Raw genomic sequence first — 25,797 nt, forward strand, 5'->3', positions numbered from 1 at the left:
GAAACTTTAGATAATTTTTATGTTACGCAATACTAATTTATTTATGTTCAGCTTTGGATTAATCTTAACAACTAAATAAGGTGTTGAAATAATACCAGTGACATATACACCCCTTCTTTTTGATCCCCTCTATCTTAAATCATATATAATATATGGTATTAGGAATATAAACCCATCCCCCTCTTTTTGATCCCCTGAATCATAAATCTTACATAATATAAAGTATTAGGAATTAATATCGCAGTCATATTATTCGTAGGACAGCCCGGCATTAGTAAGAGTTAATTATTAAACAACTTGTCCCGACACTTTATCTTCCACAAACCGATACACTGATAAGCTGTACTACGAGTCAGTCCAAATCCTTGGAATTGATTGGTCAGCCAAACATACACACCTGTATTTAACAGGAACTGTCACATGTGATTACCCTCGTGACCAAGCTCTAGCGGTGAAACGTGCGTCATGGACGGACGGATGGGTGCTCGTGGCTGTACGGCGCAGCATCCTCACCACAAGTTTGTACCCGGTTTGGGAATCTATTGAATGTGGTTTATTTATTTATTTTGCTGGACAGTGCGCGCTTTTTTTTATAATGGACGCGCACGCTCCAAATCTGTCCCAATCCCAGTGACCAAAGCCGAGTTATTACCCCCACAGAGGCTATACCACTAGGATAGGAGCAGGATATTATTCTTATATAGCCTACATATTCTCTCTGCCTTAGAAATAGTCACGTTTACACTCTCTTCTTATGAAACGGCAGTCATGCTATGTACAACTTGTCATTGTTATTTTACATCGTAATAGTACTGCTGAGTTCAGTCCCTCATTCATTTTACAATCAGGCACCAGACTCATGCACTGTGGGGATTAGTACAATTTCCGTTTTCCCCTCCCATCCCCTTTTTTTTGGGTCTGTTTAAGTTAATTAATGACTTATTTATCTTGAATATATATTTTTTCTTTGTGTAATATATGTATCTTTATTTATGTGAAAATGATTCCCAATTTGCATCAGGGGATCCCCGCATATGCATAAATGTCTAATTTAATATAGTGAGTGGAAATAAAAATACTCCTAATTTGCATCAGGGGAGTTCCCACATATGTATCAGTGTCGAATTTATTTTAGTGAGTGGATTGTTTATTTCTTGTTATTCTTGGGCTGAATGTCCAGACACTGCCAGTGAGGCGTTGATTTTGGGAAAGATAGACCATGTCAGCATAATATTTATATATTTTTAATGATGAATATTGAATATTATACATACAGCTGAGTTTTCATGTTTTTTTCATATATCACGTGACTTTTATGATGTGCTAAAAAGTATATAACATGATCTGATGGACGAATAATTCAATTTTGAACGTGCCAACAGGAGTTATAAAACATACTTATTGGATCTGCATACGGTCTGTCCGTATATTCCTATTGTCATTTTCCTTCAGTGTGTTGCTTTGCTTTATCTCTATTAACTGCGGACAATCTCTAGCCAGTAATTCTCTCATTGAGTGTCCAATGCGGGTAGTATGACACCCAAAAGCAGAAATGAAACCCTGTTATTTCTGTTGTTTCTAAGGGTAAACTGCTTTCCGGTAATCTCTCACCCCTCACAAATAGCAATTTGCATAGGTGGGGAGCAGCAGAATGAGGAATACTAGGACTATACTTTCCTAATATTCTATGTTGGTTATGTCCTTATGTAATAAAACGATAGAGGGCTATACTCGGATATGTTCTATATGTCAGCGATTTATGTGCTGAATTGGTCAGAGACTACTATTTAGAGTGTTATAAAATATGAGGGTTCTGATTCAACACTAGATGTATTTGAATATATGACATCAAGGACACTCTATGTATCTACTTTGCATGTTCTAACAGTCCTGATGCCAGATACAAATATATGTATATATGTATGTCTTAAGTCTTGAATATTTCGTCCTCAATTTGGATGGATTAACAAATAATGATGTTTTCACAGTGACACTTTTTAGTTTACTGTTATATGCAGTAAACAAATCTTTCTGTTTTGACTTATTGACCATGTCTACCTAAAGCACGGTCGACCAATTAACTATGGTGATCAGAGCCAGCATCTTTGTTGGACAGTATTGCTCAGCGGCCTTCTCTGCGGCTCTGCAATTCCGTCCATTCCTGAATCAGCCCAGATCTGCTGCTGGCTGCGTGCGCTGTATTATGCCTGCATTGAAGTTACAGAGAGATCCAGATCCATTAAACAGCCTGCCTCAGACCAGTGTAATCGAGTGCTGCTCAGACTGTCAGAGAGGACTGCCGGCTCGGAGGACAGAAGCCCTCGGCAGGTTACAACACTTCCCAGGACACCTTGGAGGGCCCCGTATACTGAGGAGTGAGTGCAGACATTTCTGCTGAGCTAACAGCTTCTCTAGTGATCAGTGCAGCTATGGAGGAGCATTATATCCTGATTCCTGAGCTGGCTGCAGCACTGTGAGCCTGACAGCTGGCTCTTCCTGCTACTGTATTATTAGTATCCACACAGCAGCCAGTATAGCAGTATGGCTTATTGGGGCTGATGGCACATGCTGGCAAATCTGTATCACTGACTTTTAAAATTATATAAGAGAAATGTATGTATGTAGGACTGTACGTAAGTAAGAAGGACTACCTGTATGTGAGGAGGACTGCCTGTATGTGAGGAGGACTGCCTGTATGGAATGGGTATGAAGTCGGCAGCCCGAGGGGAGAAGATCCCGACAGGGCAGGTAAGTACCCTAAGAGCCGTATTCAATTTGAGCTAAGCCGCGATACTTTTCCGCCTCCCGGACTTTTCGCCTGTTTTGCAGGCGGGAAAGTATCACGCGCGTGCCGCGTATCCCCGTATTCAATTTGAAAGTACGCGAAGACGGGACCCGGCGAAACTTAAACAAGCGGAAAGTACTGTCAGATTTGGGGAAATCAGCCTGACACCCCCCAAAAGATGCTCTGACATGGGGGTTCCCTATGGTACCCCCCGATTTGGCTTGCTGAAGGTATTTGGTGTTTTTAAACGGACTCAATAGCTGCTAAATAGCGTTTTTGTATACGTGGTGCAGAATAGTATTCAGAAGGTATTTTTGCAGAAAATAACTTATCCCAGCAAATTTGGGGTATGTGAAAATGGGGGCCAGCATATTTAAAAGTTGGTAAAGTTAAGTTTAAAAAATCTTGAAAAATCCACCTGCCGCAAGTACCTGCAATGGAAAAAACACCTGGGGCATACTTGGGGACCCCTCTGGAGTCTAGTTCGCTAGTTTTTAACTCTGTCCCCCAACTTTGTTTTTTTGGCCACCAAAATGAAAGTGATTTTTTGGGGTGTTCTTAAGTGTTTTTTTCTAAAAATTTTGACGCATCTTACCTTTGAGGGACTGTCTGAAGGCTGCACGGGGGTTCCCGCAACGTTGCACCCCAAAACCCCAATTCTGCACTTTTTTCCGCCTGCTATTCATAGGCAAAACTTTTCTGCCTATTACACTGCATTGACTTTCCGCCTAGGCGGAAAGTCTTTCAGATTGAATACGGCGATACTTTTCCGCCTGGCAAAATAACATAATTGACTAAACTTTTTCGCCGATTCTGGCTTTTCGCTCCAAATTGAATACGGGCCTATGTCTCCCTTAGTGGTGCCTAACCCTAACCTTCCCCCCTAGTGCCTAACCCTAACCCCCCCTTACCGCACCCTAAACCCTAACCTTCCCCCGACTGGTGCCTAACCCTAACCTTAACCCCTAGTGCCTAACCCACCTTACCAAACCCTAACCTTCTCCCCTAGGGGTGCCTAACCTCCCCCCCCAAAAAAACCCTAACCCTGTTACGCTCCCTAAACTTCACACACACACACCCCCGCAGCTAACGCTAAATAGCCCCGGACTTAACTCTTTCATCCTGGCGTCCATCAGTGTTCGGGCATCGGGATTAAGATAGGCGTCAGTATTTCAACACCTATCTTAAGTCCCTTGTCGGGATTCCGATGTCGGCATTGAGACCGGTGGCTGCCGGTGTCATAACTACATCATGTCTGTACGTAAGTAAGGAGGACTGCCTGTACGTAAGTAAGGAGGACATTGTTAGTTTCCTGTTACATGCTCATGAACTGATAGGATAAGAAATACAGGAGTTTCCTATTTTTTTGACACTAGCGCTTGGATTTCTTGAGTTCAGGACGATTTATAAAGGTTAAATCTGGTCTGGCAACCACATTCTAGGATTGTAGCCACTGTATTTTATAGGAATTATTTTATATTGTTTGTGTATGTTATTAAGTTGTATGTGATCTTTTCCACAACATAAGATCCTGCCAGCGCTTCCTTATTTTTGTAGAATGGCTAGTCCGCGTCATGCTCGCAATCCGAATATCGCAAGCACCGCCTGCTTTTTCGAGTCCTCTGAATCAAGAGGACATGCCATTGGGGTGTTGGTGTAATAGACTGGAAGTAGACACCTACTGGGGGAGCTCTGTAATAGTCTGGGGGGGATGTAGATATGAGAGGACGCCGGTCTCAATCCCGACAGTGTCATCCCAGCAAGGGATTTAACATAGATGTCGAGATAACGACGCCTATGTTAATCCTGACGGCGGAACGCCGAAGGACGCCAGACCGATCATCCTCCTGCCGGGTAAGTGTGCACTTAGCCCGGGGATGGGTGGGTTAGGTTTAGGGACCCCTGGGGTGACTTAGGGTTAGGCACCCCCCTGGGTAGGGTTAGGTTAGGGTTAGGCACTAGGGGGGTAGGTTAGGGTTAGGCTTCCCCCCCCGGGAGACTTAGGTTTAGGGTGCGGGGAGGGGGGGGGTTAGGTTTAGGCACCCCTGGGGGGAGGTTAGGCACTAGGGAAGTTAGGGTTATGCACGCATAAGGAAGGGTTAGGGTTAGAGGGGGGAGAGGGGAGGGTTAGTATACTTCCGGGCGCCCGTCGGGATCTTCATCTGTCGGTCTCTCACTGTCGGGATTAGAATCGGCGGCTATTAAGCCGTCGGTATTTCAATCCCATTCCGTCTGGAGAATAGTCACACTTATTGGGAAAGCTCTGTAATAGACTAGACAGTAGTCAAACTTACCGGGAGAGCAATGTAATAGACTGGAGAGTAGTCACACTTTTTGAATGACTTAATAGACTGGAGAGAAGTACTGTAATATACATTACTGGAGAGCAGTCAGAGTTGCTGGGAAAGTGGTTTAATAGGGTAGTTACACTTACTGGTAGAGTGGTTTAATAGACCCCCGGGTTTTTGCAGGGTTCGGCCAAACTACTCAGGTCTTGCTTATGTCTGAAAGGCACCAACCTGGGAATATGTTCCCGGGTCAGCGACGCTGCTATTGACCAGGGTTTTTTTTCCGGGACTTAAGTCCTGGGTAGACAACCCGGGTTAATTCTGGATGGTGCGACTCAGGATTTTATTCCCTGGTCGCACCTAGAGGCCTCTTATTGGCCGTTTGGGGCTGCCTGGAGGGGGCGGGGTGTCCTCCTACAATTGGAAGAAAAATTGTTAGCGCTGGATCTGGGGAGAGAATCAATGGCCCTTCTAACAAGTGGTGAAGACCAAGTACTCCGATGGATTAGAAAGGTGTCTGGTCCGTGCTGCAGTGTAGAGAAGCAGCCAGCGCACACTAGCTACAGATACACTGTCCGTTGTGAGGTCTGGTGGCTGGAGAAGGGGTGTATGAGTGTGCGTATATGACATGTATGTGTGTGTATGAGCGTGACATGGGAGCAGCCTGTCGTGCCCTGGCTATTAGAATGCCAGGGCAGACAGGCTTATGTCTGAATGGGGTCCACCCGGGACATACCTGGGTCTCAGGTGTAGTGTGAAAGGGGGTCTCGAGCAAAAACCTGGGAAATTCCCTGGTCGTACGTTTGAAAGTGATATTACTGGTAGAGTGGTTTATTAGACTGCGGGTATTGGCACTTACTGGTACAGTGGTTTATTAGACTGCGGGTACTGGCACTTACTGGTAGAGTGGTTTATTAGACTCAGGGGTACTGTTACTTACTGGTAGAGTGGTTTATTAGACTGGGGGTACTGTCACTTACTGGTACAGTGGTTTATTAGACTCAGGGGTACTGTTACTTACTGGTAGAGTGGTTTATTAGACTGGGGGTACTGTCACTTACTGGTACAGTGGTTTATTAGACTCAGGGGTACTGTTACTTACTGGTAGAGTGGTTTATTAGACTGGGGGTACTGTTACTTACTAGTAGAGTGGTTTATTAGACTCAGGGGTACTGTTACTTACTGGTAGCATGGTATATTAGATTCAGGGGTACTGTCACTTACTGGTACAGTGGTTTATTAGACTGGGGCGTACTGTTACTTACTAGTAGAGTGGTTTATTAGACTGGGGCGTACTGTTACTTACTAGTAGAGTGGTTTGTTAGACTCGGGTACTGTCACTTACTGGTAGCATGGTATATTAGATTTAGAGGTACTGTCACTTTCTGGTAGAGTAGTTTATTAGACTGGGGCGTACTGTGAATTACTAGTAGAGTGGTTTAATAGACTGGGGTTTCTGTCACTGGGATGGGTACGGGATCCCGGCAGTCAGAATACGAACAGCGGCATCCCGACAGTCAGGATCCTGACAGAATTTAAACATTCTAACCCCTAAGCCACCAGCCTAAAGCTGGCCACACACTAGAACAACTTACATCCAACCAGCCAACTTGTTGATTGGTTGGAATGAAAATCTGGTAAGGAATGGGAGTAAATGATGATCAGAAATTTACTCCTAAATGCCAGAAAACAGATGAAAATGGTCGTCAGACAAGTTTGTTAAATGTTTGATTTAAACTGTTTGTTTATACAACAGTTTTGGTCCATTTTTCAGTGTCTGGGAGCAAGTTGCTGATTGTATTCCTTACCAGATTTTCATTCCAACCAATCTACTAGTTGGCTGGTTGGACAGATAATCTTTAGATGTGTGGCCAGCTTAACACTAAAGCTGCATACACACACAACGATTTTTTGAACAATTTAACTATAACGACGTCGTTATCGTTCAACCGTTGAAAAAATCGTTCAGTTTCTGAGTTCTAACGATGAACGATTATCGTTCATGCGTGTTCCCGTTGGTAGTTCATTCTGACTGACCAACTGAACGATTTTCATTAAGAGAAGTTACAAAAATCATTTGTAGTTCAAAAAATCGTTCATTACACTTTAAAAAATCTGACAGAAAATCTTTTAGGAAATCGTTGGTAACAAAATCGTTACGTGTGTATGCACCTTAAAGGTGCATACACACACAACGATTTTTTGAACGATTAACGATATCGTTTATCGTTCAATTGTTGAAAAAATCGTTCACTTTCTGAGTTAAAACAATGAACGATTATCGTTTGTAGTTCAGTCAGACTTACCAACTCAACGATTTTCAGTAAGGGAATATGCAAAAATCGTTTGTAGTGCAAAAAAATCATTCATTACATTTAGTAAATGAACGATTTTAGTAAACGATTTTCGTTCATTTTTCCCTTGAAAAAGAATGAACGAAAATCGCTTACTAAAATCGTTCATTTACTAAATCGTTGTGTGTGTGTATGCAGCTTTAAGTTGCATACACACACAACGATTTTGTTACCAACGATTTTCTGTCAGATTTTTTAAAGTGTAATGAACGATTTTTTGAACTACAAACGATTTTTGTAACTTCCCGTAATGAAAATCGTTCAGTTGGTCCGTCAGAATAAACTACAAACGGGAATGTGCATGAACGTTAATCGTTATAACTCAGAAACGGAACGATTTTTTCAACGATTGAACGATAACGATGTCGTTATAGTTAAATCGGTAAAAAAATCGTTACGTGTGTATGCACCTATTCACCCCCCCTTTCCCAGCCTAACCATAAGTCTCCCTCTAGTGCCTAACCCTGAAGCTGCATACACACGTAAAGATTTTCTGTCCAACCATCCAACTAGTTGATTGGTTGGAATGAAAATCTGGTAACGTATGGGAGTAACTGATGATCAGCAATTTGCTTCTAAATGCCAGAAAACAGATGAAAATGGTCGTCAGACAAGTTTGTTAAATGTTTGATCTAAACAATTTGCTCAAACAACAGTTTTTATCTATTTTCCGGCGTTTGGGAGCAAATTGCTGATTGTAATTTGCTTTCATACCTTACCGGATTTTCATTCCAACCAATCAACTAGTTGGATGGTTGGACAGAAAATCTTTACTTGTGTATGCACTCTAATACTTTGTCGGGATTCTGGAGCCGGGATTCTGACTGCCAGGATGCTGACAACATCCCCTGTCATTTACTGGTAGAGTGGTTTATTAGACTGGGGGGTACTGTAATTTACTGGTAGAGTGGTTTAATAGACCGGGGGTACTGTCAATTGTAGCGTGTTCTATTAGACTGGGGGGTACTGTCATTTACTGTTAGAATGGTTTAATAGACTGGGGGGTACTGTCATTTACTGGTATTGTGGTTTAATAGACCGGGAGTACTGTCACTTACTGTTAGAATGGTTTAATAGACTGGGGGGTACTGTCATTTACTGGTAGAGTGGCTTAAAAAACTGGAGCATAGTGTTCAGTCTAAAGTAGGAAAGCTTCACTGAGACGACAGTCCTGTGCTTAAGTATAAAAACCCTTGTAGTGTAATTTACCATATAACTGATTGTAAGCCTAACCCCTATTTCCCATTGTTCTCCTAGAATGAGTGCAGAATCCCTACTCGCTCAGTACATTAGCTGGTTACTCAGTGCCTCTACTCCGTGTGGTTCTGCACCGTGTACAGACCTGGAGCTCATCAACCGGCTGAGACAGAGTATCCTGGAAGACCCGGACTTACACAACTCTCTCCACAGTGACGCCTACATCCTGATTGCCAGTGGCCTCCAAAACAAAGCAGATTTGCTTCCAGCCTTGAAAGATCTGGTTGATGCCTTTCAGACTCTTGAGCAGGCCGCACTCCATCTTTATCTTACTCCATGGAGGAAAGAGTTTCATACCATAAAGGTGAGCCAGTTAGTTTTAGTCAGTAGAAAAGATGTTTGGGTAATGCCACTGTGCTTCCATAGACTATCCATCCACGGACAGCCTGTTTTGTCCTTATTAGGACCCATCGGCATAGGATAGAATTCTCTCTCCAGCATGTGAAGCACTTTAGAAACAGCCTCACTGAATTAATAGGATAGATTTTTAGCAGCTATTCTATCTATCTATCTATCTATCTATCTATCTATCTATCTATCTATCTATCTATCTATCTATCTATCTATCTATCTATCACTTCTAGGTAAATGTAAATATTTAATTGAATGGATAAGAGCTGGAACGTCCCTTACACAATAGGGGCCAGTGAGCATAGGCACCCAGATTACGGTTACCCTTACCAGCTAACAGCTTTCTATAAGGAACTGTCTGCGTTTGTTGATGATGTCGGCCGCGATCTATCTCTGCTGGAACCCTCAGTAATGTCATAATGTGTAATGGCATGTTAACATTTGCTATTTAACCCCCATGCTACTGAGGGTTTTTTCTCACCCCTGTGCTGAACCTGTTTTGTCACATTTTTTAGCTGGTCACATTCCAAAATCAATATAATCATTTTTTTTCTTATGGAGTAGCTATACTTTCAGAAGACTTTGAACTCTCTAAAAAAAAATATATATATTTTGGGCCATAGTCTATTAGAGGCGAAAAGTCTGTGGCCGGACTTTTCCCCGTCATCGCAGGTTTTCTTGGGGATAAAGTATCAGGCGCGTGCCCGCGTATTCCTGTATTCAATTAGGAATCGTCGAAAACAGGACCCTGCGGAAAGGTAAGTAGTGAAAAGTCCTGTCACTTTTTGGGGAAATCAGCCTGTCACCCCCCAAAAGATGTACTAACATGGGGGATCACTATGGGTACCCCCGAAAAGAACTGCTAAAGGTATTTAGGGTTTCTAAACAGTCTCTGAAGGTGCTTTAATGCGTCTTTAATAAAGTGGTGAAGAATAGCATTTAGCATCAATTTTTTTTTTTTTTTTAGATAACTAGCCCCATCAAATTTGGGGTACATGAAAATGGGTGCAAGTCCCTAAAGTGAACTTTTAAAATTAATTAAAAATCCCCCTTTCCGTAACCAACCGCATTCTAAAAAACACCTGCCGTATATTTGGGGACTCCTCCCTGAGTTTATTTCGCTAGTTTATAAGTTTGTCCACCAAACAAAAGTAAATTTTTTGGGGTATCCTGTTGAACTTTTTTTTTTGACACAATACCTTTTAGGGGACAATGCAAGGGGTGCAGGGTACTTTTATTTATTTATTTTTTTTACTTTGCACCCCCAAAACACCAATTCTGCACTTTTTATCGCCTAATCATAGGCGAAAAGTTATCCCCAGTTTTTGCCAAAGACTTTTCGCACATGCAAAAAATCTTTGAAATTGAATATGGTGCAAAGTCAAAACGGCGAAGATAACGGCTTTTCGCTGCAAATTGAATACGGCCCTAAGTCTGCTAACTCTTACTAATATGGCAAATAAAATCTACCCAAAATGAGGCAAAAAGTTTTTCTTATTGAAATTGCAAAAAAAAAAATGAATCAAAGATCTATCTGCCATAACAATAAAACCGCCTACAGTAGTGTCCTCGTATGTATTGTGGGCAAAAAAGACGCCTGGCGCTAATAGAATCTCACGGGACATGGCGCACTGAGAGGGGCTGCTTGTCACGACTGCGGCAAACGTGTGAGGACACATCTGTAACTAATATTGTGTAGGTCCCCCCTGTGCCGCCAACACAGCCCTGACTCATTAAGGCATGGACTCCACAAGATCTCTGAAGGTGTCCTGCAGTGTGTGGCACCAAGACCGTAGCTGCAGATCCTTTAAGTCCTGTAAGTTGCGAGGTGGTGTCTCCAAGGCTTGGACTTATTTTCCAGCCCATCCCACAGATGCTCAATCGGATTGAGACCTGGGAAATTTAGAGGCCATGTAAACACCTTGAACTCTTTGTCATGTTCTTCAAAATGCACTCTGAAATGATAATGCAGTCTTGACTGTAACGCTTATAGGTGCCGACTCTGAGTGGCAGACGTAGAGGCTGTAGCTGCCGGCAGCCGCGGAATCCTGATTTACTACCTTATGCTAATGCATGAATCCGTAGGGCTAATGCTGGGGGTTTGTGTGACTGCACCCCTTTTATTTGAAACAACATGGGAGACATCTGGGCTTTAATAAACCCTCTCTGGGAAGCTATTGAAACCCTTTCTATAGTGTTGTCTGTTACTGTCTGATCATCAGAGAATAACTGCTAGAGGGCCACATCATTTGAATCTGTGGATTCCCTTTTTTTAATGAGTGTACCCCTGAGCCAAAAGTGCCAGCATGGGGGAGAAAGTGACCCCCCCTTATCTCTGGAAAACATAACTACTGAGAGCCCACATCATTGGAAACATCTGGTTCCCTTTTTTCAATTAGTGCACCCCTGGGTTTATTGAAGGCAAGATGGGGGAGTTTTCCTGATAGGCTGTCAATGTGATTTCTTTTGTACAGGTAAGCCTAAAGCTTGTTTCAACTCCCCCCCCCTCCCCCCGTCCCCATCCTCTTTCCCCTCTCCCCTTTCCAAAAGTGCTACTAGACTGGTGTTGGAAAAATCTGGGGCACTAAAGGTTGTGAAAAATTGAAAGCAAAAACAAACAAACGGCAAAGTAACTTTCTTCTTCAGGGTCCATAGGCTCCACAGGGAGACCTTGGGGTGTAGGTTGGATCTGGATCCCACGCAGTTAAAGCTTTGCTCCCAGGATGCACTGGTCCATCCTCCCTATACCCCACCCCCGAGCCTAGAGGCACTTCAGTTTACGTTGATGCCTGGCCGGAGTCCGGGTCACTGTTATCGCAGGGGCCCAAAGCTATGTTTATTTTTATGATTTAGGTTTTTTTGTCTATCAGAGCACGCAGCAGTAGACTGTCCATAGGACGTCTGCACTGCTGTTCCGTCCCCCCGCCGGCGCCGCTACGCCAGTACAGATCTGGGGATCCCGGGGGGACCCTGGGGTCTGTGTTAACCGGGCCCAGTGGAACTTCCCGGACTGCGGCCGACCTGATACCAATTCCCTATCAGGTGTAGTTATGGTGGTTCTTTGACCTCACATATGTAGATTCAAGTATTTGTGAAGTCTGTCACATACGGTTGTGTGCTGCATGGTGCCATATTGTTGGACAAGTGAATTGCATATGTTGTGAGTGGGGTCTGACAGCTACTCCTAGCGTTAATCAGAACCAGTTTAGCGCTTCGTGATTTTCCCCCCCAAAAAAAATATTAAAAAAATAAATAAATAAATATATATTTATTTTGTCAGACATGTATTATTATTATTATTATTACCAGTTATTTATATAGCGCACACATATTCCGCAGCGCTGTACATAGAATATTCGGCCATTCACATCAGTCCCTGCCCCAGTGGAGCTTACAATCTATATTCCCTACCAGATGATCACACACACACACACACACACACACACACTAGGGGTAATTTTTGTTAGTCGCCAATTAACCTAACAGTATATTTATGGAGTGTGGGAGGAAACCGGAGCACCCGGAGGAAACACACGCAAGCACAGGGAGAATATACAAACTCCACACAGTTAGGGCCGTAGTGGGTATCGAACCAACGACCTCAGTGCTGTGAGGCAGTAATGCTAACCATTACACCGTCTGTGCTGCCCACAAAATATACGGTACAGGATCTCCCTTGGGCGTTTTTTTCTCAGGTCCTGGCCTCTATTGCGGGTCGTCTGGAGGTCCCGGCTGTTTTACCAAATATGGGGGTTACCGCAGCAAACCATCCTTCCCTCTCAGGGTATCCCGCATTGTTTGCAGTCTACTCCTGTTCCACAGTCTGTTACTCACTACCAGGGATTACTGCAGTATATGCAATCCCCTTTGGTATCACAACAGTCTGTCATTCCCTTCCAAGGATTAACACAAGCCGTACAGCCACCCTGGGTGGATGTTTTCTCTAGTTCAGTTCAGAGTTTGGCAGCTTCCTCTACGCCCTTTCGACCATGTTGCAGAATGAAAGACCTAAGAAGGCATCTAAATGACCTGTATTGTCATCCCAGTCTACACAACTATCAGACACAGAAGTGTTGTCAGATGATGGGGAAGTGGATGATGCATCTGATTCGGATTCCCCTTCACAGGAGGTGGAGCCTAAATCAAGTATTAATGTTCCGGCTTTGGTGCAAGCGGTCCGATCCATACTAGATATAGAAAATGACGTTCCTGCCCCTAAATCAAAATACCCTCAGTTGAAACAGGTGAAAGGAGACTTCGGCAGTTTTACCACTCTCTGACCAGCTGGTAGATCATATGGCGGAGGCTTGGCAAGCACCTGGTAAGAGGTATCAGCCGCGTTTGGCCTCATGTTATCCATTCCCGGAGGGACACTGTAAGAAGTGGGAACCACCTCCTGCGATGGATTCTCATGTTACTTGCTTAATAAAAAGTGCCACGCTGCCTATGCCTTCCATTTCTTCCTTGAAGGATTCTACGGATAGGAAGGTGGAGATGTGCCTGAAATCAATTTACTCTCTCTCCGGAGCAGTTGCCTGTCTGTCCATGGCTATCTTATGGGTGGCTAAGGCGATAGAAGGTTGGGAAAATGTTCTGGAGGACACTTTGCCCGAAGAGATTTCTGAAACTCAGAGGTCTTTGGTGGGCCACAATAGAGATGCGGCTGCTTATATTGGTGAGGCTTCTTTGGATGCTAGTCTGCTGACCTCCAGAGTATGAGCCGCGGCAGTGTCTGCTCGCTGCACTCCTGGAGGGTGGATGCTGATTCTAAAAAGTAAAAAGTCAATGTCTTTCTGCCATTTAATCTTGGATGTCATCTCGCCACCTGAAACTTAATATTTCTAAAACGGAATTAATTATATTTCCACCGGCCAATAACCGTTACCAACCTGATCTCTCTATCACTGTTGATAACTTGACAATCCACCCTGCCCCACAAGCTTGCTGCCTTGGTGTCATCCTTGACTGTGAACTGTCCTTTGTTTCCCACATTCAATATGTCTCAAAATCATGCTACATACTTCTAAAAAATATATCCAAAATTTGACCATATCTCACACAAGACACTGCAAAAACTCTAATCCATGCACTCATTATTTCCCGCATTGACTATTGCAATAGCCTGTTTTTGGGAAGACCAGTAAGGAGACTATTGCCATTACAATCCATTATGAATGCAGCTGCGAGGCTTATCTTCCTTGCCAAACGTTCATCGTCTGCTGCCCCGCTCTGTCAGTCCCTCCATTGGTTGCCGGTTTTCTACCGTATTCAATACAAAATACTTTTACTTACACATAAGGCCATTAACCAAACCACACCAACATACATCTCTTCACTCATCTGAAAATATCTCCCAACCCGACCTCTGCGCTCAGCACAAGATCTGCGTCTGTCATCCCCACACATTACTTGCTCCCATTCAAGGTTACAGGACTTTCTTCGGGATGCACCCACTCTATGGAATGCCTTAACACACCCAATAAGACTTACCTCTAGTCTCCAATCCTTCAAGCGTTCCCTGAAAACTCACCTCTTCAGGCAAGCTTAGCAGATTCCAGAACCGCCCACATAACCTTCATAACTTCCATGTCTAATTACATCCCCTTTCACAGTCCTCAAATAACCTCACGCATTGTCTTTCTTTCACATCCTCCTGACATTTGGCCGACATTCCTGTGTGACTGGATCATGCAGCCTACATGGACCAAAATTGCAATATATAGCACCTATCCTTATATATCAATGCCTATTTCCCTATAGATTGTAAGCTTGCGAGCAGGGCCTTCCTACCTATATATCTGTCTGTTATTACCCAGTTTTGTTCTATTAATGTTGCCAATTGTAAAGTGCAAAGGAATATGCTGCACTATATAAGAAAATGTTAAATAAAATAAATAAATAAAATATAAATCAACATTTCTGCCATCAGCATCTGCACCTTCCAAGGCTAGAACCTCTTCCTTTCAGTCCTTTTGTCCTCAAGGAAAGCCCAAAGGACAGTCTTATCCTAGACAATCAAAGTCCAAAACTACTACCAAGCCTAAGAAACAGGCCTGGAGCGCAAGACGCCCTGCTTCCAAGGCTGAGGAAAAACCCTCAGCCTGATGGGACGGGCCTCCCCAAAACCACCAAGGATGCTTGGGTAAAAGAAGCGGTCTCTCAGGGGTACGCTCTCTCCTTCCGGCAAGACCTCCCAGTTTTTCTGTACAATCCCTCCTTCCGACAAGAACAAGGCCTTGTAGATCCAGGAAGCCATAGATTCCTTGCTGAAAGCAGGGGTAATTGTACCAGTCCCACTTAAAGAGGGACTGGCTATTATTCTACTCTGTTTCTGGTTCAGAAGCTGAATGGGTCTCATCGGCCTATCCTCAACCTCAGGGTGCCCAAGTTCAGGATGGAAACTCTAGGTTCTATTATATTGGCTATGGAATCTGGGGATTACATGGTATCCCTGGACATTCAGGATGCTTAACTGCATATCCCCATAACGTCACCAGCGTTATCTACGGTTTGCTATTCTACACCAACACCGTTTCGGGCGCTGCCCTTTGGCCTATCCACGGCTCCTTACAAAGGTTATAGCTGTCATGGCAGCCCATCTGCGGAGTCAGAGTGTACAACTCCTGTCATACCTGGACGACCTCCTCTTGCTGGCGAGTTCTCCAGAGGTGTTTCACCACCATCTACGCCTGACGATCGCTTGTCGACAAGCACACGGGTGGCTGATCAATTGGAAAAAGTCCTTCCTAATTCCCTCACAAAGGATGGTCAATTTGGGAGCCTTTCTCGATTCTCACCAGCAGAGAATCTTCCTAACTCCAGAAAAGATCTCCTCGCTGCAACCGCGAGTGCGCAGGTTCCTCTGCAGTCATCAGGTGTCAACACTCGGCGATGCAGATTCTAGGGTCCATGGTGTCCACATTCGACATGGTAGAATATGCTCAGTTTCATTAAAGGCCCCTGCAGGGGCTGATCCTCTCCAAATGGAATGGCTTAGCCCACCGGATCAAGGCCCAAATGATGGTGCTCTCTCCGGAGGTGCACCTGTCTCTGTCTTGGTGGCTACTGACATCTCATCTCACCACCGGTCACCCCTTTTGGATCCCGGACTTGGGTACTCCTCACGATGGATGCCAGTCTCCGGGGCTGAGACGCAGTGACCAGTCCGTTGGACACCAGTCGAAGCAGCGCTGCCCATCAACATATTGGAACTTCGGGCCGTGTACAGGGCCCTCATGATGTCAAGTCACATCCTTCACGGAAAGCCCGTGCAGGTTCAGTCCGACAACGCCACCACAGTGGCTCACATCAACCATCAAGGAGGCACTCTAAGTCAGGCAACAGTGACAGAAGTGTCATGCATTCTGACGTGGGCAGAGTGCCACCACCAGACAATTTCGGCAGTGTTCATTCCAGAAGTTCTCAATTGGGAAGCGGACTTCCTCAGCCCTCACGACGTGCATCCAGGGGAATGGTCTCTTCACGAAGAGGTGTTTCAATTCCTGGTGGACCTCATGGCCTCCCGACACAATTACAAGTTACCAGTGTACGGGTCCAGAACGGGATGCCGAGGCAAGCTTGGTGGACGCTCTGTTAGTAAGGTGGACCTTCCAGTTTGCGTACCTCTTTCCTCCGATATCCCTGCTTCCTCAAATTCTTCAGAAGTTCAAGCAAGACGGGGGCACAGTCCTGCTGGTGGCTCCAGTTTGGCCAAGACGTCATTGTTACTCAGATCTTCGGAGCCTCTCCATAGACACTCCGTTCTTGCTGCCTCAGTGTCCAGACCTGTTGTCTCAGGGTCCTTGCCTTTACCCGGACCTGGATCATCTGTCTTTGATGGCGTGGCTCTTCAGACATCCATCCTAAGGTCCAAGGGATTCTCTAGCTCAGTCATCAGCACGATACTCCGAGAACGTAAACCTGCTTCGGCCAGGATATACCACAGGGTGTGGCATACATATTTCCAGTGGTGCCGCTCTCGGGATTATGACCCTCAGGTGTTAAGAATTTCCAGGATTCTAGCATTCCTTCAAGCAGTATTGGACCTTGGCCTTCGCCTGGCCTCGTTGAAAGTACATGTCTCCGTACTGTCAGTGTGGTTCCAACGAAGGATAGCACCGCTCCCGGATATCCACACCTTTCTACAGGGTGTTCTCCGGATTTAACCTCTCTTTGTCCCCCATGTGGCTCCTTGGGATTTGGCGGTTGTTCTTCAGGGCCTCCAGGGTCCTCCATTTGAACCAATAGATTCAGTGGATTTCAAGTGGTTAACAGCTAAGACTTTTTCTCATGGCGATTGCTTCTGCCAGGAGGACGTCAGAATTGGGGGCGCTCTCCTGTCGTCCTCCCTTTCTGATATTTCACATGGATAGAGCTGTGCTTCGCACCCGCCCTGACTTTCTTCCTAAAGTGGTTTCTAATTTCCACATTAATCAGGAAATTATTGTACCGGCCTTTCAGTCACCTGACCTCTCGGCAGGTGAGACCTCATTGGATGTGGTCCGTGCTTTCCGGATTTATGTGGACCAGATCAGTTCCCTTCGGAAATCGGACTCCTTATTTGTGCTCTATGGATTTCACAAGAAGGGATGGCCAGTCAATAAAACAGACATTGGCCAGATGGCTTTGTATGACTATATCAGAGGTTTACACACAGGCAGGCTTGCCTTTTCCGGCATCTGTTACTGCTCATTCTACTCGGTCTGTGGGCCCCTTGTAGGCAGTTCATCGTGGCGCTTCGGCTGTTCAGCATTGTAAGGTGGCCACGTGGTCTTCCATTCAGATCTTTCTAAGGTTCTATGCATTTGATACCTTCGCCTCTCAGGATGCTTCCTTTGGGCGCTGGATTCTCCTCTCAGCGCAGGAGCATCCCCACCCTTAAAAGGACTGCATTGGGACATCCCCAAGGTCTTCTTGTGGAGCCTATGGACCCTGAAGAAGAAAATGAGTTATGGAAAAACTTACCTTGGTTAACTCTTTCTTCGAAATCCATAGGGTCCACAGGGCACCCGCCCTGACGCACCTTGCTTCATATGGGCTGTGTTGCTGGTCACCTGTTTACCATCTCCTTCTCTGTGAGTGTGATTCTTGAGTGTTCCAGTCTTCCTTCTCTCTTTTTTTCCTCCTCCGGCCTTTGGCTACTTACAAACTGAGGTGCCTCTAGGGACGGGGTATAGGGAGGATGGACCAGTGCATCCTGGGAGCAAAGCTTTAACTGCGTGGTGCCCGGGATTCAGATCCCACCTACACCCCAAGGTCGCCCTGAGGACCCTTTGGACTTCGAAGATAGAGAGTTAACCAAGGTAAGTTCTTACCATTACTCTCATGTTTTGGAACAAACAAGTTGCAATGCAAGGGGGGCAACTTGATGTATTATTTTTGCATGCAGGGTAAATACCGGCTGCTTTTGCATGTAGCCCACAAATGCTGGACAGCTTTTATTTTTGCACTGCTCTTTATAGTTCAGTGCAGCATGGTTTTACCCAAGTGCTAACCCCCATGGCGTTACTTTTCCCAAAATTACATAATTGTGAATTATTATTGTTGAAGCAAGGATTCTTGTTTAAAGTGGGACTGTAATCTAGATACAATTGAGGCAGCCATTCTGTGGGAACCAATATTCATTGTAGACACTAGTGAAAGATGTGAATCGCTTTGGGTCCACTTTAGACAATGAGCCATGTCTCGGATACATTCTTACTCGCAAAGTGGAGCTGTTCCAAATATATGATTTAATTATGCTATACAATATATTACATATCCTATATTATATTTCTGCTAGTCCCTGTAATTGACCTCTGATCTCCTTTTTTTATATTTTGTAGCATTAACAGTGGCTAATACTCCCTTTTCTCTCCTACAGACGTACTCTGGACATTATGTACATGTGTTGGAAGCAGCCCTCCCTCAGGACGCAATTCTCTTTGCTCTCAGGAAATTAGGGTATGAACCACAGGAATATGGGGCGTCCCTAACGGTACAGGTCCAGCCTGCTTCACAAACCCTCCTTGAAGCTGCCTTGGGCTTTCTGGCTGCTCAGCTGGAGTGCCGCATTTTAGCCGACATAGTCTCATGTTCGGAACCTACACTGGTGTCTGGGACTGACCTCATCCATGAGAGGAGAAGCTGGCGAGGAGAAGCCAACTGTATCGAGAGGCTGAAAAAACTGACCTTAGAGGCAAGAGCAGCCACGGTCCCCAAGTCCTCGGCCATTCTGGATATTTACGAGAGTAATGGCGGAGGTTCATTCAATGACTCTCTTTTGTACTGTGCAGAGTTCTGTAACCATTGCCCTGAACCTTGGCATCAGCATGTAAATGGGTGTTGCAAAATAGTAGCAGCTGAGCGCCTTGCTCAGATGCAGCACCCAGGAAGTATTCAGCCTGTGGAAGACCACCTAGACCACAGTCTAGGGCCGCTAGTGGATTTCGCCATGCATGACTGTGTGTTCATTGAAAAGTCCCTTCGGCTGCGCTGTGCAGATTGTCACGCGTTTCACAGCTCCTCTTGCTCCATTGTCAGGGGGTGCAAGGACCTTGGACATCAGGTGACCCATCTGACCACATCTGAGAAGTTAGAAGCTGTGAGGGAAGAGGAGGGCAAGAAACACGAGCTGCACTTCTGCCTACAGCCGGGCCAATTGCCCCATTACCGGTGCAGCCATTGCAGACAGCTCCATTACATAAAGTGCGAGGGACTGTTAGAGTGCCGCCGCCAAGGCCATAATGCCAACATGATCATGCTGGAGAAGGATCAGCTCCTATGGTTACAGCGGAGCTTGATGGACATGACACTGCTGTGTGAGGGTGGAAACTGAAGCTATGTCTTGCGTGAACTGAGGGCCGTGTTGTATGTGTTTCCAAAATTAGTCTTTATATTTTTATTGAAGCTGGTCACTAGATAACAGTATGGATGATACAAACTAGCGGGTGGCAATAAAGACCTATGTTATGCAAGCAACGTTTCCTGGTTGATGCCACAAGTTTATCAGTTGACTTCCTTTAGAGACATTTCGAAAACCACAAGTGTACGAGTCATTGTACCGTCTTCCCACGTCTTTTTCTGCTGTCTCTTCCTGTTATTATAGTGCATTGGCTTAAAGGCTGGCGTCATACTTTAAGCTGCTTATAAACTCACAGGAAAATTAGCCGTTTCATGATGGTGTTTATCTGCTAGGGAAAAACTACTTCCTCACGTAGGTTTCCACAGCTTGTGTGTGATCGAACTTCATTCCAGTGGACCTACATTTCTAACACCATTTATTGGTGTTAGGCCAGGTACACATCAGAATGACTTGTAACCACGCAATATACCCTTCCATCCCGCATTCACTGGCCGTCGTCAGCACATCTGATGGGACGACATGAACGCGCGATGGAGAGTACACACTGAGCATTATGGACGATATATTTTATCTGATCCGCGTCAGAACTATATATTATCCAATATATCGCTTGATGTCTACCCGGCCATAGAATCACCTAGTCTACCTAGGCATAGCAGGTCCCATAGGTTTACTGATCAATATACAGCAGACATCTGCTACTGTTGTATAAAAACGATAAGTCCCAAACACAAGTGTGACACCCAACAGTTTCCTCCTGGAGAAACGCATCCAAAAATACATTTAGGTTCAGGATAAATTTTATATTTTTGTTGCAATTGTAAGAATCCTTTAGGGCAGTGGTTCCCAAACTGTGCGCCATGGCACCCTGGGGTGCCTCAGGTTGTTGGTCCAGCACCAAGTCAAATTATTTATAGTCAATGTAAATATGTGGACAAACAGAAGCACAAACCTGTCCACCACCACATAACTGGACCTAAGGATGACAGATGAGCACAATTTACTTCACTTTACTAAAAACTTTTCTGAATTTCTCAATAACAAACTTTTGGTTTAGGGGTGCCGTAAAAACAATGCTGATACTCTAGGGTGCCGTGATTTAAAAAAGTTTGGGAACCACTGCTTTAGGGGAAGATTAGTAGGTGAAACTATATATGAATTTATAATGTTTTATGTACAATATGTGGCTCGAGAGAAGCGTCTATAAACGTAATCACCTGCTGTCATTTTTCAGTTTCCCTGGAAACACTAGGTATAATATAGAGTTCTGTAGGAGTAACCTACAAAAACTCATCCTCCACCCCCCTCCCTACCCTGGAAAGCTCAGTCTTTTTATAATACCCTGCAGAGCTGCCCTATGGCAGGCATGCTTTTACAATGTAAGTTTATTATTTTGACATTCAATGGCATCCCTCAGCCAGGGCTGGAGAAGAAGTGGGGGCTACCTGCTATGGCAGCTGCATATGCTAGGTCCTTGGATGAGGGTGCTATTCCTTCATGGTGGGGCTTCCAAGTTAGGCAAACCCAATAGAGAGAGCACAACAGCCATTGTTTGGGATCAGCCGGCAGTATAAGCTCCTTCTCCCAGTATGTCCTCTCCTAGATTTATTGCTGAGCTGGTTTTTTTTGCGGTGGGCTCGTCCTTTCTCTGGTATGTGTCTATTGCAGTTCCACATCCGCCTGGATTAGGCTACTGTACTGGTCTTCCCTTGTTTATTTCTAGGTACTGCCCTGTGCACTGCATAAGAGGAGGAACAGCAGCTGTGCTCTCCTCTGAGGCCGGTCCTTTGATAGTAGAGCCAATCTGGGCTAAGCCCTTTGCCCAGATCGTGGTAGGCAATATGCGTTTCTCCAGCTGCTGTGGAACTACACATCCCAGTATGCCCTGTCCAAGTTATAGTTAACAGAATGTCCACAATAGTCCTATAGTTAACGTGTTTCAAATTAATAAACAGAAATACATACACCTGTCTGGGAGAGGTCCCACAGTTAGTGCATTTCCAAACACAAGACTACAAATGAACTCTAAGGACTTTGTTCAGCGTAAAGGATGAAGGTGGGAGCACAATGTTGTGGATACACGTCTCTGATTAAGGGACTGGAACAATTGTAAAAATACGTCCGAGGCCAAAAGGACAAGATCTGGACGAATCAGGGATAGAACATGCTGCAGTCTGTAAGACTCAAATATACAGCAGTAGTTACATTTTGGGCCTGATACAGAGGTGAGCGCTATTTCCGCAGTCGATGGACTTCGTACAAAGTCCAATCGGCTGCAGCGCTAATCTGATGCTCTGCATAAAAAAAAAAAAATTATGGGTGTGCAGAATGTCCGACTGTACGTGGCCACTTGAATCAGTGCAACTATGGAGAAAGTTACCTTCCATTAAATTAGCTCTGTGTGTCCCAGCGGTAGCCATCAGGACGCATGTGTGGTCTGAAAACATCGGCCATTTGTGTCCGATGCCACAACAAAATCCACCACCTTTGAATCAGGCCTTCTGTTTCTAAACTTGGTCTATTACCTCAATAAAACATTCTCCATGCTCTTCTCCACAGAAGTGAAAGACTTGCCCATGGGGAAGCTCACAGCGTCAGCCAAGGCCTACGTGGGAGAGAACGAAAGATCTCTCTCCTGCCCCTGGAGCCCCCATAGGCTCAAAGCAGTTTATACCATCTGAAGATGGTGTAAACTACCGAGGCTAAACGCCTTTGCTTTTTGGAGTTTAGTACATAGGGGTCAGATCGTAGTCCTCACTGATAATGGGGGCTGCGATCTGCAGCGCTAATTAGCACGTTGCCGGAGATTTCTGTGATAACGCCTGCATTGTGCGTAGTACATAGGAGCAATACATAAAATTATGCGGAAACTGCAGTTTCTGCACAATTTTATGTATGAAACAGCTTGATACATAGGCCTCTAAATACGGCCTCTCTTCCAGCAAGTACTCCAGGCTTTCTGATATCTGCATGGCTACAATGGGTGTCAATTTCCCAGCTACTGATTCACACTGTGACAGGAGAGTGTACAATTGTCTTCATACAATTTATTTATTCCAAAATATCCAATATCCTATTGTAGATCCAGCACAATATCCTATTATCCGTTTGCAGGTAGGTTTCCCCGCTGCCCTTCAGCTTAATGCGTTCTTTCTGGAAGGCCGCAGTCTGATACCCTAATTATCTTATTCAATGGCCATTTGGAAATCACTAATGTGCCGAGGGGGAAAATACAAACTGATGGGATAACACTGAGATGTCATCATACGTTACATTCACCACTGATAACACATCACAGTAAGATCGCACCTAATACAAACCTAGGTGTAAATGTCAGTTTATTGTAAACCAATAGTCCCATTCCTAGTCCTCGTGGGCTCTCCAGTCTGAAACATTCAAATCCACTGGTAGAAGACACGGCTCTGCTCGCCTGTACCACGATCACTGGCTGCGCAGACACGGATTTAAATGGTAAAGACGCTGAATCATTTCACACAGGAAGCCTTATGCAGCGTGTCGTGACGTCTCGTCAGTTGCTTCCCCATTCGGCTTAGGATAGCCCTGGCTGCTCCGCTGTGTTCTGCAGTAAAAACGAGACAAACCGCGAGCAAGGTGCCTCATTGTTTGCAGCGTTTATTCTGGCTCTCGGCCCCGGAGCTGCTCACTCTCTTGTTACGGTGATGAGGGAATGTTGGCATCAGCTGCGGCTCGCAGGCTATAGGAAACAAAAGAAAGTCATTGATTTTTTAATCTTTACATTTTTTTATTGATTATTAAAATACTAAATCAAACAACCAAAAAGAAACATCATACAATATTGGTTACAAAAATAATAATAGGATCAACCAAAATATACAACAACATAAATTTGCTGCACATATAAAGAACAAAAAAAAATAATAGAACATTTTCAAGTTACAGATCCAACATATTGATGTAGCATCAAATATAAAATTACAACATGAACTAAACATCTCCAAAATATTTGACAGTACTTAAAATAGCAAAAAACAACAAAAAAAGGGGGGTTAAAAATTAACCAAGGATGAAAGTAATTGATTTTTATGTGTACTATTAGACCACAGGTTCTCAAACTCCGTCCTCAGGACCCCAAACCGTGCATGCTTTCCAGGTCTCCTCACAGAATCACAAGTGAAATAATTTGCTCCACCTGTGGTTCTTTAAAAAAAAAAAAAATGTGTCAGCGAGTAATGAATGCACCTGTGCACCTGCTGAGGGACCATAAAAACGGGAACTGTTTGGGGTCCTGAGGACCGAGTTTGAGAACCAGTGTATTAGACTATCCACATGGTATAGTTTTTTGTTTTTGTTATAAAAGACCCAATATTAAAACATCTGATTGTTCCCACAACAATAGTCACATGCACCATGGTCTAGGGCACCTGTGGCTCTTCCATTGTCCTGATGCGGCTCTCCTGCCGACTCCCCACACTGACTGCTGGAGTGACACATCAGGGGCCGCTGGATTGTATTATGTGAATCTGTTTTTGTTTTTTTTCCCCCATTGTATAGTTTGTGGAAGTGGCTTTTTCAGTGTATTTTATGTGGATGTGGCTTTTTCATTGTGTTTCAGTGGATCTGTTTTTTGTTCAATGTTTTTTTTTATATTGTTCTGGCTTTTTCTTTCCCTTTAATAGTTACCTCTATGGTGATTGTGTGCATGTGGTTTTACATACTCCTACAAAAATCGTATTGAATTGGCGCCTTCGACACGCACATGGTCTCGGCTCTTTGACATACCTACAGATATTTTTGGGCTCTTTGATTCTGACTGGTTGGCCACCCCTGGTCTAGGGACATGCACAGCTATGGAATAGGATTTTCACCCCTGCAAACACTTATTTAGTGACTATTACCACCTGAAATTTCCAACTGATCAAAGCAAATCACATACAATGATCGCCCGGCATCTATTCACGGAGAAGCGAGAGCTTGGGGGCAGCTCTGCATGTCCATAAGGGCCGGGCACGCCCCCAGGAGTGATTAAAAGAGGTCGTCTTTTCGAGCGCGAGCGCGCCGGAGTGCCCTTTCTCTAGGTCCGGTGCAGGAACTAGAGTGAACACTAAGTCCCAGCATGCTTTACCAGCTGATTGGTGGGAGGGTATGCTGGGACTTGTAGTTTCACAACAGCTGGAGAGCCACCGGTTGGTCAGGCCGGTCCTATAGCTATAGAATAGAAGTTTCTCCTTTGCTTAGGTCCATCTTACCAAAACCATTTACGTGAAGGATCTGCCTGTACTCACATAAAATCCATATTAGACATAAAGGTGACAATAGTTTGACTTACGTAAAGGTTTTTCCTTGAAATAGGAACTTGCGAGGCTGTCCTCAGCTGTGGCTCTATGGTGAGAAAAGCAAAATGCTGGTTAATGTTGTATTTGATGGGATATCCAGAGGACAGCGATCAGATAGCTATTCATCTCACCTCTTCTTGGGGTCATACATGAACAGGAAGTTGAGGAGTCGCAGACCAGCTTCCGAGAGCCAGGGGAACTTGTGCTTCAGGTTGTTGTAAGGCTGTTTGCGAACGGTGTATTGGCCCACTAGTGGCAGCTTAGAGAAACCCTAAACAGAGAATCTCCCGTTATACCGTCCACGGTCATCAGCAATATGACAGCTGCAGTTGACTACTAATCCCATCCTGCCCGATTTCTATCCAGTTTCATGGGCACCTACTGCTCATGGCGGCTGGAACATGAAACGAGATAGCGCCTGCCACTTCTATAGTTCTCAGTGGGTGTAGGGGAGATGGCTCTAAGCTGTGCAGGTATGAAGGAGGGGGTTGTGTACAAGCAGACAATATTGGTCAAATAAAAGTATATTAGAATATGCTATTAAGAAAAGGCCTAATTGGTCCAAAAATTCACTGAGGTCCATAACGTAATTTAAAAAGTTGTC

General features: G+C 44.6%; 2 protein-coding genes across 2 annotated transcripts in view; one reads left to right on the forward strand and one right to left on the reverse strand.

Moving 5' to 3' along the window:
- The first annotated feature begins 2,183 nt into the window (after positions 1-2,183).
- On the forward strand, positions 2,184-19,990 carry SPATA2L (spermatogenesis associated 2 like). The gene is made up of 3 exons (XM_088449425.1): positions 2,184-2,375; positions 8,685-8,988; positions 18,898-19,990. Exons 2-3 carry the CDS (start codon positions 8,686-8,688, stop codon positions 19,849-19,851), a joined length of 1,257 nt encoding a protein of 418 aa, XP_088305551.1. The 5' UTR covers positions 2,184-2,375; position 8,685; the 3' UTR covers positions 19,852-19,990.
- A 2,907-nt stretch (positions 19,991-22,897) lies between these two features.
- CDK10 (cyclin dependent kinase 10) overlaps positions 22,898-25,797 on the reverse strand; it is a 49,109-nt gene continuing 46,209 nt past the window's right edge. The window contains exons 11-13 of the mRNA XM_088449390.1: positions 25,325-25,464; positions 25,187-25,239; positions 22,898-23,593 (exon numbers count right to left, since the gene is read on the reverse strand). Of these exons, the coding sequence (XP_088305516.1) occupies positions 23,496-23,593; positions 25,187-25,239; positions 25,325-25,464 (291 nt within the window). The 3' untranslated portion in view covers positions 22,898-23,495. The remainder of the gene's footprint in view (positions 23,594-25,186; positions 25,240-25,324; positions 25,465-25,797) is intronic.

This window comes from Taudactylus pleione, unplaced genomic scaffold (genome assembly GCF_031769625.1).
Source record: "Taudactylus pleione unplaced genomic scaffold, aTauple2 ptg000484l, whole genome shotgun sequence".
Lineage (NCBI taxonomy): Eukaryota > Metazoa > Chordata > Amphibia > Anura > Myobatrachidae > Taudactylus > Taudactylus pleione.

Bases quoted from the DNA above. Each gene is read 5' to 3' on its own strand.
- SPATA2L (XM_088449425.1), top strand. From the start codon at position 8,686: ATGAGTGCAGAATCCCTACTCGCTCAGTACATTAGCTGGTTACTCAGT. The intron at 8,989-18,897 runs GTGAGCCAGTTA...TCTCTCCTACAG, and splicing joins AAGAGTTTCATACCATAAAG to ACGTACTCTGGACATTATGT.